General features: G+C 37.2%; 1 protein-coding gene across 1 annotated transcript in view; it reads right to left on the bottom strand.

Moving 5' to 3' along the window:
- Positions 1 to 9,698: 9,698 nt before the first annotated feature.
- NEK7 (NIMA related kinase 7) overlaps positions 9,699 to 14,483 on the bottom strand; it is a 149,139-nt gene continuing 144,354 nt past the window's right edge. Inside the window, exon 10 of the mRNA XM_032878204.1 lies at positions 9,699 to 12,757. Coding sequence (XP_032734095.1) covers positions 12,647 to 12,757 — 111 coding nt within the window. The 3' untranslated portion in view covers positions 9,699 to 12,646. The remainder of the gene's footprint in view (positions 12,758 to 14,483) is intronic.

Raw genomic sequence — 14,483 nt, 5'->3', positions numbered from 1 at the left:
CCAGGGTGCTGGGATGGAGCCCTGCATCAGGCTCCCTGTTGGGCAGGAAGCCTGCTTCTCTCTCTCCCACTCCCCCAGCTTGCATTCCCTCTCTCACTGTCTCTCTCTCTGTGTCAAATGAATAAAAGCTTAAAACAAACAAAAAACAGTATTTTAGCAGCTCTCTGGCATTTACCCATTCAGTGCCCGTAGTATCTTTTCCCTACTCGCACCCCTGACTTGTGACAATCAAAAAAGTCTTTAAGACATTGCCAGTGCCCTCTGGGGTGCAAAATCTTTTCAGGTGAGAATCACCAGCCTAAGTGATTACTAGTGATTAACGTAAATGAAAATAACAGAAAAATATCTTTGAAGGTATGACGTCACTTTGTAATTCACAGTTGTACTTCCTGTTACTGACTTAGTGAAGAAACAGCTTCCATTAGCAGAGCATGGGGGAATTTTCTCAGGGTTAACTTCCTAATGTATTGACCATGAATGTAGCACAGACGGATATTTCATTGCAGGGATCAAGGTCTTTTATCTTCAGAGCCAGAATTAAAATAAAACTTTCAAAACACTGGTAATTTTTAGGGGAAAAACACCATAATATTCTGTTAGCCACTATCCCAAATAATTTTGTAGATTCCATTTTAGTTAAATTAAAGGACAGCCATATATGACTTAAAAATATAAAAATTTTAATTGGATGAATGTTACATACATCATCAAGAGCAAGGATTCAAAACATCACCAAACAGTGGGTACAGAGAAACTTAGAAAGAATGACCAAGTTCAATCCCTTATAATGACCTAAGTGGATGATTCAATTATGTGGGATGCCAGATGTGGGCTATCACATAAAATGTCAGGGATATGTGAAATTCAGTTTTTATTTTTATAAATACACTTACAAAATGCTTAGTGTCCAGGGAGGGAACAGCATTGCAGGGCAGTGGCGGGGGAGGTGAGGGTAAAAGGATTGCTAAAGGAACTGCTGAATTACACATCATCTCTATTCCTTCTATAACCAGAGCAACTTTGGGTTTTATTTACAACCCATGATGATAAGGGTTTTGAACAATGGCTTATGCTTGGTGTCTTAAAAGAAATATTATTGAAGAATCTCTAGGTTCTCTAAAACTGGAATAACATATCCTGAAAAGGAGAAGTATCATCATACAATATTGGGAACTCGTTTGATTCTCTAAAGACACAAACCAGGGAATCAACCTGCATAAAAAGCAAGAACTGACTAATTTGTGTAGTTCAACTAGTTACGCCTATGAAACACAAAGGAGAAAAGATCTTTGGCTTATTTGAGCAGATGATATATTTAAGAGAAAAAAGTGTATAAGGCTCAAGGTAAGCTGGCGTAGTACCACCATTTTTATATCTAGCTGTCCTATATGCATTGCAGTGAGATTAGTATTTAGATTGGTTTTCATTACTGGAGTCTCACAGGACAAATGTGGGGGGGGGGAATGGCTTTTATTTGAAATTTTATTGAAAGAAATTAGATTCCTAGATTGATGACTTAGCAGAGATACGAGTAAAGAGATAAAATATAGATATAAATATATTTTATAGATATATATCCTTCTTCACACTTTGCCACCAAATATACACAAAAAGGAGGACATGGTTTCTGTAACAATGTGAATCAAATTTATGTTTGCTCATTTTTCATAGCCAGCGTTAGACACGTAATCCCACATTTCAAGGAATAGTGGGTGTTTAAAGAACACTGAACTCACTTCTAAAGAGCACATACTTTTTGAATTCCTCATTTTTCAGTTACCAGGTGAATTCCCGTGGCTTAACCTATGGAAAGACCAGATCTTAGAGTACAATGCATGCACGCACACACAAACACACACACACACACACACACACACACACACACACACACACACACAAGCAAGCTCCATGTTCTTTTTGCCCTTAGGAGATTGAAATTTGATTTACCAAGCTAGTGGACAGGTTGGCAATTGAAATCAAACTGCTCTCTGCTTCTCAAAACACTAGGCATGAGGGTCGTTTCTTCTGATTGGTTATCCCTGGAGAGAAGTAAAGAGCAGAGGGAGAAAATATTGTGGCCAATGCACCTGAGCTAGCTGCTGGATCAATGGTCAGTATCAGCGGGGCTCTATTTAATGAAGCTTACACCAGTGTCACCGCCTTGCTGACAACAGTGGGTCGCTCCGGTGCCAACGCAGAGGAAGCGGAATCCATTGGAAGACAAAATAATTGCTTCATTTTGTGGTACAAAGATATAAATCTGATTTTTGTGTACATAAGAGCTAGCTTTAAATCCTTAACTGGAAGAGAGCCTTGCACAGAACACAGAGGAAAACATGATAGAAAGAGATTGTGCAAGGCTGGCTGGTTCACAGGACTCTGGGAGAATTGCTCAGAGAGCTTTATAGTCAAGGAGCTCTCAGAGTCTGTAGCCAAACACCCACCCCAAAGCATGCTGTCTCAGTTACAGAGAGAAAATCATTGTTTTCATTTGTGCTTTTCCCTGGTAAAGTGTTTTGACAAATCAGGAGAAGCAGGTAAAAACTCCACTGATGTGATTTACACCTAATTTATCTCATTATTGCCTCATTATTATGGGGGAGCCTCAGCAGGGCACCTCTCCCAAATGCTGTATCTGGCATCCGCTTGAGAGTAAAAAGGAAAATAGAAGGGACGGTCCTAACTCAGAAGAACTGTGTCACATTTAAATTTTCTTGAATTTCCTTAAACTGCCTTTGTGCTAGCAAGTATGAGGCAGTTGTGTCCTTTTAAAGACTTGTTTCTAAGTGTTGGTGAGATTAAAATTAAGGCATAACTTCCCTGAAAACGTTAGCACAATGCAGCCTAAATTAAGGAATTCAGATGATATCTACAGCATTTGTGCATGTTTCAGGTTTCTATATCATAATCCACCGTATAACTGATAAAAAATGCATTATGTTTGTTTTGGGGCAGTAGGATAAATCCATTCTTCATGAGATAACTGACAAATTGCTAAAACAGACCTGTCTTCAAAGCAACCCTATTGTAATAAATAAAATAGTAGAGAAGCACACCTATTTTTACAATCTTAGTGGAACAGAATGTGAACTCATGAAGGCACAATCAACACTTTGGAGCCATTATCTTTTTAAATGAACCAATTCCCCGAAACTTATATCAACATCCCAGTATTCTTTCCCAAATCTTCCCTTTTCTTGTCCCCCCGAAATTTTTCCTGCATTGATTTTCCCCACAAAGATTTGCTTTGAGTGTATCATGGACAAGTGATGACTTTCTCCTACCACTTCCAGGCTCTGTGACCTTGCACAAGTCAACATTTTGAACTTAATTTGATAATTTTTTAAAATTGAAGATAATATCGACAACTACTTAAGTGAGACAATTTTTAAAAAATTAATATGAGGGATGTGTCTAAGTATTACACCTGGCACTTAGAATATCCCTATTAAATACAAGTTAAATGTAAATACACTCCATTTTTCTATCTCTTTGATGACCACTAACAGAGATCTTCATGGAACGATAAAGAAGTGCCTTACTGAGCTTTCTTCTCAATTCCTTCTCCACTAGCTCAGTGTTAAAGCCACCACTTTTCCACCCCACGTCATTCTTTAATCAAGTGTTGCCTCCAACACACATATGTGAGCAGGCTTTCCTCCTTCCCAGCCAGACACAAATAAGAAAAGAACAATAAAGAATAAAGCAAATGTCTTAACTCATCTATATTTTAGCTCTTTCATGCAACTCTGGATTTTCTCAGAAGATACCTCTGTAGTCAACATGACAGCATGAGACTTTGAGCAGAAGAACGAAAATAAGATCTGACTCAGTGACCTTGGGAAAATGCTTTATCTTGTCTGGGCCTCAGTTTTCTCAACTGCTAAATGGGGGCAATGACACCAAACTTGCGGGAATATTAAAAAATATACGTACAAATGAATTCATGTATGTAAATATCTATTCCATGAGTATTTGTTGGGTACGTACTATGTTCTAGGTGCTTTGCTAAACACTGAGGATGTAGCAATAATTATGACAGACATTGCCTCACCTAATTAGGGAGCTTCTAACTTTGCATGAAAAGCATACACAAAATAATGGCAGAGTATTTCATTATAAGAGTGGCACGTGCTATAAGAGTGAAACACGGTGTGTTAACAGGAATGTCAGGAAAGGCTGAGTAAAACAAAGATTTGATTTCAGCTTCATTTTAATACTTGGTAAGTGCAAGGAATATAAGAAATGAATTTTATTTTCCTGGATCCAGGACTCATGCAACCATTAAAATGGAGAAATGTCTCCTGATTACTCAATTTACTTCATTTTTATTAAAAAATGCATTATGGCATAACTGCATGGCTCAGTCAGTTAAGCTTCCAACTCTGACTGCATCTCCCAACATGATCTCAGGGTCATGAAACCAAGCCCCACGTCAGGCTCCACACCCGGCCGGGAATCTACTTCTCCCCATCTTTCCCTCTGCCCCACCCCCTGCTCACAGGCATGTGCGCTCTTTCTCTCTCTCAAATAAGTAAATAAATAAATAAATAAATCTTTTAAAAAGTAAGAAATAAAATTTAAAAAATTAAAAATACATTATTTAAATAGCCCATAGCTTCAAACACATACATGATGCTTGAGGTATTCGAACATGCCTTTCAGGCTGTTGAGGATACAGAAGTAAATGATAAAGAAAAATACAAACATTAACCAATAACGTATATTCCTTATGCATTGTTAACCAGGCAAATTTGATTGACAGAAGCTTTCAATATGTCATGCATTAATCCATTTATTTATTGAAAAAGTAGTAAGTGCCTCTCTGCCAGGTACTTCATCCCAGCTTTAGGCAAAACTGCAGAGACATTTATTCTGTGTCCTTCCCAGCCCCTTCCCTGTCCTCCTGTTCCCTCATGCTTCCCTTAGACCAGTCACAGTCCTTCCTGAGCCCTCAAACTCCAGGCTTTCAATGAAGAATTCATTTCAGCCAAATCCCTTGCAAATCAAAGCGACCCACCCCTTAGTGTAGCCAGCTCTCTGGATTCTCGCTGAATGATGGCCGACAGCAAGGAGAAAAGGACTCTGATTAGACTTCTGTGCTGGACACTTTTAGTTCCAGCCTCATAAACTCTCAGACTGTCTTCTACTGCCGCCATTACCGAGATAACCAGTTTCATGCAGGTGACGTTTTCAGCAGGAACAGAAGAGGTGGCGGCAGTCATGGAGCCCGGGACCTTGGAGGCAGTCTGAGCCAAGGAGGTAGTTGGTGAGATCAGGAACTAGTTTCAGAGTGGCAATGAGCAAACATTGGTAGTGTGAGCCAGGTTTCTTTTCTGTCAGATAAGAGTTAAAATTTGATAATGGAACACAAAAATAATTTGGAGGAAAAGTTACTCCTTACAGTAGAATGTCAACTAATAAATGTAGAAGGAATGACAGAATGGGAAAATCATCATCTGGCTATCATCAAAGTAATAACACAGGCAAGAATAATCAGTGGATGCTAAAATTAGTGGGCAAAAGTTTGTTGAAAAACGTGGTATTTACATATTCTCAAAGTATCTGTCTACTACATACTATTAAACACAAAGCAAAAAACAATAACTTCATAATTAAGTTCATCAACTTAAGCGATCAAAGTTTGCACCAAGAGTAATGGGCAAATTGACATTATTGCTTCCTGGTATGTTGTATGCAGATAAACTTGGCTTTGTTTCAGTAATAATCCATTTCATGAGGAAACATCAGGCAAACCTGAATTAAAGGTCATTCAACAAAATAACTGGTTTGTACCTTTAACAAATGTCAAGTTCAGGCACCCGGGTGGCTCAGTCGTTAAGCGTCTACCTTCGGCTCAGGACATGGTCCCGGGTCCTGGGATCGAGCCCCGCATCAGGCTCCCTGCTTGGCTGGAAGTCTACTTCTCCCTCTCCCACTCCCCATGCTTGTGTTCCCTCTCTTGCTCTATCTCTCTCTGTCAAATAAATAAATAAAATCTAAAACAAAAACAAAAAAAAACAAATCTCAAGTTCACGAAAGATAAAGAACAGACTGAGGAACAGTTCTCCGCTGAAAGTGACTAGAGAGGTCTACGACTAAAGGCAACACCCACTGCTTAGATCCTGGATGAAAATTTTAAAAAATGGTTTTTGCTATAAAGAGCAACTGTTTGAAGTTTGAATGTGATTCATAGGTTAGATAATAGTAATGATACTGCTTTCCTGATTATTATGGTTGTACTGTGATTATGTAGGAGACGGTCTTTTTAAGGAAAGCGACAAATATTTAGGGATAATAGGCATCATGTTTGCAACTTACTTTCAGTTCGTTCAGGAAAAAATCTATATAGTTATAGGGATTTAAAAAGAAAAATAAAGCAAATGTGGCAAAATATTAACATCTGAGAAATCTGGGTGAAGAATTCTAAAGGAGTTCTTTGTACTAACCTTGCAATTTTTTTTTGTAAGTTTGAAATTATTTGCAAATTGAAAGTTAAAAAAAGAGGTATAGACTCAAAAGTTATTTTAAGTAGGAAAAATGTCCATGTTTTTGTACTGAACAAAAGAAAAATACAGAGGTATAAGAACTTAACTATCTTTGTCACCCGCACTCATATGGTAACTGAAGTTAGCTTAGTTTGTGTCCTTCACCTTTCTCCATATTCAAATGATCACATACAAACACATACACCCTATAGTCTGTTTTTAAAGATATATTTATTTTAGTGAAAGAGAGAGAGAGAATCTCAAGCAGACTGAGTACGGAGCTCGACGCAGGGCTCCAACCCAAGACCCTGAGATCATGACCCAAGCCAAAACTCAGAGTGGGTCGCTTAACTGAACTTTCCCCTTTCATATAGCAAGTTCCCATAATACTTCTTTGTGTATTTGGCCTTCTTATTTTGTTCCACCATTCCATGCCCTTGTTCCTCTGCCAATACCACAACTGCTTAATTTAAGTAACTTTATGGTAAGTTTTAAGCACATGATAAGTCAAGAGCAGATGACTTTTTTTTTTTTAATTCTATTTTATTGTAATGATGCTGGCTGGTCACAACCTGTAATTTTCTCAAAACACTGCAATGAGCTATCATAGGGACTGGTTACACAATGGGAAAACACCGCCATCAGTAACTCTGGGAATGAGCCCCGGCTTCAACACTTCTTAGCTGTGCAAGTTACATCAAGTTATTTAATGTTTCTAATTGTGCTTCCTGTTATCTAATTTATAAATACTTCTATTTCAGAGGGGAGGGGCAGGGTCTGAAGATTCCATAGTGTAATGTACAATGTTAGCTCCCACATGGCATGAGTTTCATGTCTTCTGTTCACCGGTGTATTCAGTGCTGTGCTGAAATCCCTTCTCACAAGCTCACAAGACTGGGTTCTGTACATCTTCTCCCAGCTCTTCCTTCAGGGACAATCTGAGACAAGTGGGGAAATCTGGAGTGGGTTGTGTTCGGTCCAAGGGGTATTCTTCTTGCTCCTTGACAGTGAAGGGAGGAGTCATGATGCCTGAGGTGCAGAGGGCAGTCTCCAGATAACTTTAAAAAAAAATGTTCTTAGCTATTTTTATAGATTTACTTTTCCATATGAACTTTGACGTCATTTTACCTGGTTCCGAAAAAAGGTGAGATTCAGATAGACACTACCTTACTAATATTATAGAGTACTTGATTTTCACATGAAGTTTCCCATCTGGAACAAAGACTCTTTTTCTATTTGTTCTGTGTTTGCTTTGTGTTCTTCAACAAGACTTTATAATTTCCTTCATATCCGTTCTACGTGTTTCTTACTCAATTATTTCTAAGTATTTTATAATCCCTACTATGGATTTTTATATTACTATTACACATCTCTAAATCTACCTTGTATTCCTCCATCCCAACCCACCCACTCTCATCTGTTGCTTCTGAGAGCCCAGCTAACTTCCCACAGGCCAGCAGGCTCTTTCCCTTGTTTGTTCTTTGGCTGACTCCTTTTTCATCCTTTAGGTCATTTTACTTCAATGTCCCCTCCTCAGTGTCTCCTTTCCTCCATAGCACCCGTAACAATTTGCATTTATATATTTCTATTTCTGTAAATGCGTTTCTACCCAACTTGACTTTAACTCCATGAAAAAAAGAAATATTTTTCTCAAGACTAATACAGGATCTATGAGGATACATGATAAACACTTGCAGGCTCAATGGATAAATCCTTTCTGTGGACCTCTTTCTTTCTTATCACCTCTGTACTCCCTGTCCGGTATCTTCAATTTCTCCTCCACATGCTACCTCTCCTAATCTTCAAACCATTTTAAGTTCACTTTACCTTAAAACGTGAGCTATGACTCCTTCTGGTTACCTTCTATTTTTCCTTCACCTGCCATCATCATTCCTATTTTTACCTGGGTTTGTTTTCCACTCCACTCTTCTACTGAACTTGTATGACCATGACCTTCTCAGGAAGTCCAGGAGCCGGCTGTCAATCCCTATTATCTCCAACTTCTTTGTCATTGATGGCAACTTGTAACTTAAAATTTTTCTTCTAGTTTAGCTTGTGTTTGCTTCTCTCATCCCCTTACTCGCCCTCGCCTCTCCCGATTTCTGCTGGTTTTGCATCTCTGCATACTATCCCCCTGAAGTGCTCAGTTCCACCTCCAGCATCAAAATTTTCATTTATTAATTCAACAAAAATAAGCTGAGTGACTATCAAGAGAATTGTGTTAGGTGTTGCGTATCACACAGAACAAAAGAGAAAGTACCTGTCCACCTAGAGTTGAGGCTCTAGCGGGGAGAATGAAAGTAAACAATCACACAAGGAATCATTTGGCTAAAGACAGTTGGGTAAGTGCCAAAAGGAGACGTACAGGATGCGGTCTGGGTGGCTCCTGAAAAACTACATTTAATGTCAACCATGAAAGTTTGGTAGGGTTTTTTGGTGGATTTTTTGGAGGATTTTACCCCATAAAGATCTTTTAGCCTCAGCATTTCTAGATGCAGAAAGTAATCTTCGCTTTTTATGTGAAAAGAACATTCGAACTATTTCTAAGATTGCTAGCAGCGTATTACGGTGACAGGAATGGAACAGGTTACCTGAATTTTAGACTCATAACTTTACAATCTGAGAAAACTTTTTTTTCACATTCTAACTCCTTTTATTTACTTACTTACTTTTTAAAATTTATAAATTATTTATTTAATATATAATGTATTATTTGCTTTAGGGGTACAGGTCTGTGAAAGCAGACTCCCTGTGAGCAAGGATTTCGATGCGGGACTGGATCCCAGGACCCTAGGAAAAGTTCCTTTTCTTATTCAAAGACAGAAAATAGGATGCCTGGGTGACCTTCAGCTCAGGTCATGATCCCAGGGTTCTGGGATCCAGCAGGGAGTCTGCTCTGTCTGCTTCTCCCTCTCCCTCTTTCCCTCCCCTTGCTTGTCCTCTCTCTTCCTCTGACAAATAAATAAATAAAAATCTTAAAAAAAAAAGACAGAAAATGATGTACTGAGGAGTAGGAACATGTGGAGATGTACCTTAGTTAATGCATATTTATTAAACTACTTCTTAGTGTCTGTCAGAGCTCCCTTATCACCCTCAACTGTTTCAATTCTTAGGCTTCTCCCAAAATGGTAACGTCATGGAAATGAACAAGAGCTGTTTCTTCTGTAGGTTAAGTGAAATAAACAATGGCAGACTTTAGTGGGAAAAAAATCACAGATACATAAAAATTTTATTGTACCCATTGTTTAATTTTGTTTTTATTTATATTAGGATATTATACAATTTCCAAAGCTAACAACAGAATCTTTTTAGTATGTGTATTTGAAGCATAACAAAATAAAAGTATTTCACAAAAAAGTCCATATTACAGTACTATTGAAATATGAGGCATAGGATAATTACGCATTTGTGGGTTATAAACATAATACATTCATTTTAAAGAAAAAACATTTAATATGAATAACATTTTGGCTAAAATAAATATCATGTAAATGTTAACAGCAACACCTGAAGCATATTGATACAAGAAAGGTGTTTTGTAATAGGGTACTATGTAAAATGGTAAAGCATTCATGAAATGGCTGTAACATCTTACTAAATTTACAAGCATTGCACATTGTTGAGCACTTTTATTTATACAGGGATACACTTCACCCACCATTCCTAAACCTCAGCATACAAAAACAGTTACCCCACATTTTCCTCTGGGGAACCGGTACCAAAGTCTAAATAAGGTTTAGAATCAGATGTACCTTTCATTTTACTGTTTCCCAATTCAATTCATATGTTCTACTTAGTACAAAATTTACTTATAAACAGAAATATAAAGAGAATATTTCATAGGTGATTATAAAAATTAAAGCTTCTAATCATCTTCATAATTCTTTGAAACAATCTCATTCAAAATTAAAATCTGTTGTGTACACAGTTGTTTCTTCAGGAAAAAATATGAACACTTAGATAGGAAAAAGATACAATATCGAAAACAAAAAGTTTCCACTTGTAGAAAATAATAATGGATTTCCCTGATCATTAAATTCTTCCTAGCTATTTCCTTCTAACAAAGAAAAGCTTAAATTTTTGCTTAAAAGTCACTGGGAGGGGTTACACAGATGAATTTTAGGTTCATGTATTTTTCTAAAGATTGTAAGAAAAAGGAGATTATCTGTTCCAACCTCAGAACAATTTCCTCTCAATTATATTATAATAAAATGAACATGACACTAATGGTCAACAGAAATAACCTACTTACTCATCCTTCTAGAGAAAATCTACGATGCTCAGTGTAAAAGCTGTAGGTAACTGGAATCTGGTAAAAACGATGTATCTGGCCCTCATTTAAAGGACCACCCGGGCGTCCTCTGTCTATCCCAAGACAAAATTACCCTTCAGATACCACAACTGATTACATTTGGGGAGGGAGGGGAGTTTATGCTTTTGCCGTTTATAAACCATTTTTAAAGTTTACAAATGACTTGAAAGTATTCAAACGACTGTAAGAAAAATACTTATATGAGAAGACAAAACCAGAGGTTACATCAGCTAAAGGTAGGTACTCTCTAAACACGAGGTTTCCATGTTGGGAGGATTATCCATCCCAGGGTTCCAGGGTAGCCTGGTGTCCTTGAACGGTGACTGCCACTTGGCCTTTTGGCTTTCATGATTCTGTGATGAACAGGTCACCACTAACATGAAGGCACTCAGGGAAAACTCATCTCCACAACAGCATTTACTAAACTCTGCGCATGTCCTTAAACTAAACAAAGCGTTACCATCTCTGTCATCTTCATGCATGAATACAGTACTTGGCTTAAAAGCTTCTCAACAGAAGTGTTAATCTCATAAAAATTCTGGCTGTGGTAATGGCCAGTTTTCATTGCTTTAAACATATTCTAAAATTACAACCTTGTCAAATGAACTGAAACTGTGTCAACATTCACAGGTACAATGCAACACACATCCTTTCTTCCTCTCTGACAAAATACACGCATACAGGGTGGCCCAAATTTTATAAAAGTTAAAAAAATGTTTTTAATCCAGGAAAAGTATTGGTATACCAAATATTTTTTAAAGGGTATTATGTTCTCAGAAAATCTGAAACATAATGGATAAGATGCACATACAATATAAATAAAAAAGTAACTTGAAGAATTCAAAAAAATTTCTGAAGGGGACCAATCAGAACTTCAATAAAATCTATGCATAAAAACATATGCGTACACTATAGTATACAATTATGAAGAGAGAATTTAAATTTATAAAGAACTTGAAATATAGTACTGCAAGATTATTCAAAGATTTTTCAAATGTACAAACAATAATAAAAACACAAAAAAAGCCTCAGGCAATGTGCAACTTTCAAAATTACTATCACACCAGCCAAACAAATCCTTAACCACTTTTTAAATGGATTCATTTATACCATTTTAATGCAAAAAGACTATCAGAGAGATTAAAACAAAACAAAATAAAGCAAAGAACTCTTCAGTGTCTGACTCACATTTTGTCCCCCAATTTTTTCACATTTAAGAGTTGCCCTTTGAATGTATGAGCTAAGAATTTTAAGTGTTTCTCAAATAGTTTATGTCTACATTTATCTTAAGAATTATATTTGAAAGCTACAATGCTAAGAACTAAAACACATACTTCAAACTTTTAAGAATAAAATAATCACAAAAGTTCACAATTGTGTTAATCTCCAATGTCCATAAATGACAAAAAAGCAAACAAGTCATGTGCTCAGATACTCTTCCTCAGGTTACAAGTCTATCTTGATGAGTGCCAAGCTGCGCCTTCAACATTTGGCACTGAGAGTCTATCTGAACACAATTCATCAGCAAAAAGGATAAAAAAAAAAAACAAAAAACAAAACAAAAAAAACCCTAAATAATTCTTAAAAGCTTTAGCCATTAAAAAACCATTAAGTTTAATTTACTCTCCTAACATGCAACATGACGATCCAAAGTCATTTGGGGTTTGTTTGCAAGAAGGTGACTTAAGCTGGTACAAAATGAAGCTTATGTGAAAACTGGTTAAGGATTCAAAGCACATTAGCTCTGGAAGATTCATCTTAACACCCAGACGAAAACGGGGAGGTATGATTTGCACAAAAATACTTTAAATTAGTTTGGTTGTGTTCTCCATGATCTTCCACGTATTTAGCTGCTAGCGGTGCACGCGTGCATCCTCTTGGCAACATCATAAACGTAGGTGATGTCTGGTCGCTTCTCTGGATCTGGACTGATGCACATATTCACTAACTGTCGTAGCTACAGAGGAAGAAAATACAAGACGCTTTAAAATACCATTTCAGGGGCACCTGGGTGGCTCAGTGGGTTGAGCGTCAGCCTTCGGCTCAGGTCATGATCCCAGGGTCCTGGGATTGAGCCCCAAGTCGGGACCTGCTTCTCCCTCTCCCTCTGCCTGCCGCCCTCCCCCTCGCTTGTGCTGTCTCTCGGGCAAATGAATAAAATCTTTAAGTAAATAAATAAATAAGCATTTCAGTTAATTATTGAAACTATTCTGGCTAGATACAGATTTACAAGGGAAGTACAATTTCTGACTAAATAGTCATATGTGGAATTTGGGAATCAAAACAAATGAGCAAAGGAAAAATAAAAAGACAAACCAAGAAACAAACTATTAAACTACAGAGAATACTGATGGGGAGGTCGGTGGGGGGGGATGGGCAAAATCAGTGAAGGAGATTAAAGCTCACTTATGCTGAGCACTGAGTAACACGGAATTGCTGAATCACTGTACTGTATACCTGAAACTAATGTAACACTGTACATTAACTATACTGGGATGAGAACGAAAAAACCTTAAAAAAAAAGAATATATACGACTGCTGTCAATGATTTTACAATTAGTTGAAGTCTAAGAAGTATGTATAATCATTGGTGAGTGTTAAGGTCAAGCAAAAAGTACTGTCTACACTCAGAGGCTTTACAATGATGTTACTATTTTTCAAAGAAGTTTATCCTGGGTGGCTCAGTGGGTTAAGCCTCTGCCTTCAGCTCAGGTCATGGTCTCAAGGTCCTCGGATCGAGCCTCGCATCGGGCTCTCTGCTCAGCGGGGAGCCTGCTTCCCCCTCTCTCTCTGCCTGCCTCTCTGCCTCCTTGTAATCTCTTCCTTTCTATCAAATAAATAAATAAAATCTTAAAAAAAAAAGCTTATCAGAAGACAATAGTCATAAAGGACAACAGGTTTTTATCTCTAAGGCTCCAAATTAACTGTAGATATATACACATTTATTTGATCAAGAATGTATTACATTAGCCTTGATATTAAGTTTAAATTTTCATAATTATATAGCATGTATCTACAGATCTAAGTTTATATGAGGCATAGGGTAGATGGCTATCATATGCACTTAACATAAATCATTTTATATAAATATAAAATGTTTTTATTAGCCTCATATTAAAGAAAAAGTACTCTTCTAAACTAAGAATAATAAAGTGAGGTAAATTATGAATTTATTTGTATCCCAATCCCAACCCTCAACTGCATGAAGCAGTATTAGTATCTTCACTTTACAGAGAGAGCTAAAGTTTACTGATGTATTTACATTACAGAAAATGCACACCTCGATACATGGGGAAAAAAACATCCTTCCATCTGGTCCTAGAACCAGTGAGTAGAAGTATATGGGATTTCATTCTCAATTCCAACTGCATCAGTTTGCGACACTATGTGCCTTCGTAGCTCCATGTGTGTGATCTTTCACAGATGATAAGTCAAATGAAGAGGAAGAGCCAGATTCTTTGGCTTTTGAAGTATGTCTTGAGGAATAACTTAGATATTTTGAAAATCTGCACTAATTCTTTCTGGCCAGTTATTAGCATGTAGTAAATATTAATGATAATATTACATCCACTGAGAGGGTCTGAGAATTTCAATTTATATTCCTTGTAATGCAGCAGACAATAGCATTGAAAATCCTCAAGGGGTACAGCAAATCCACAAGGCATTTTATCATGGCTATCTGA

The sequence above is a fragment of the Lontra canadensis genome, unplaced genomic scaffold (genome assembly GCF_010015895.1).
Source record: "Lontra canadensis isolate GAN:19392208 unplaced genomic scaffold, GSC_riverotter_1.0 scaffold63, whole genome shotgun sequence".
Lineage (NCBI taxonomy): Eukaryota > Metazoa > Chordata > Mammalia > Carnivora > Mustelidae > Lontra > Lontra canadensis.
The sequence above is the reverse complement of the archived record's forward strand: the minus strand, read 5'-3'. Positions and strand labels throughout refer to the sequence as shown.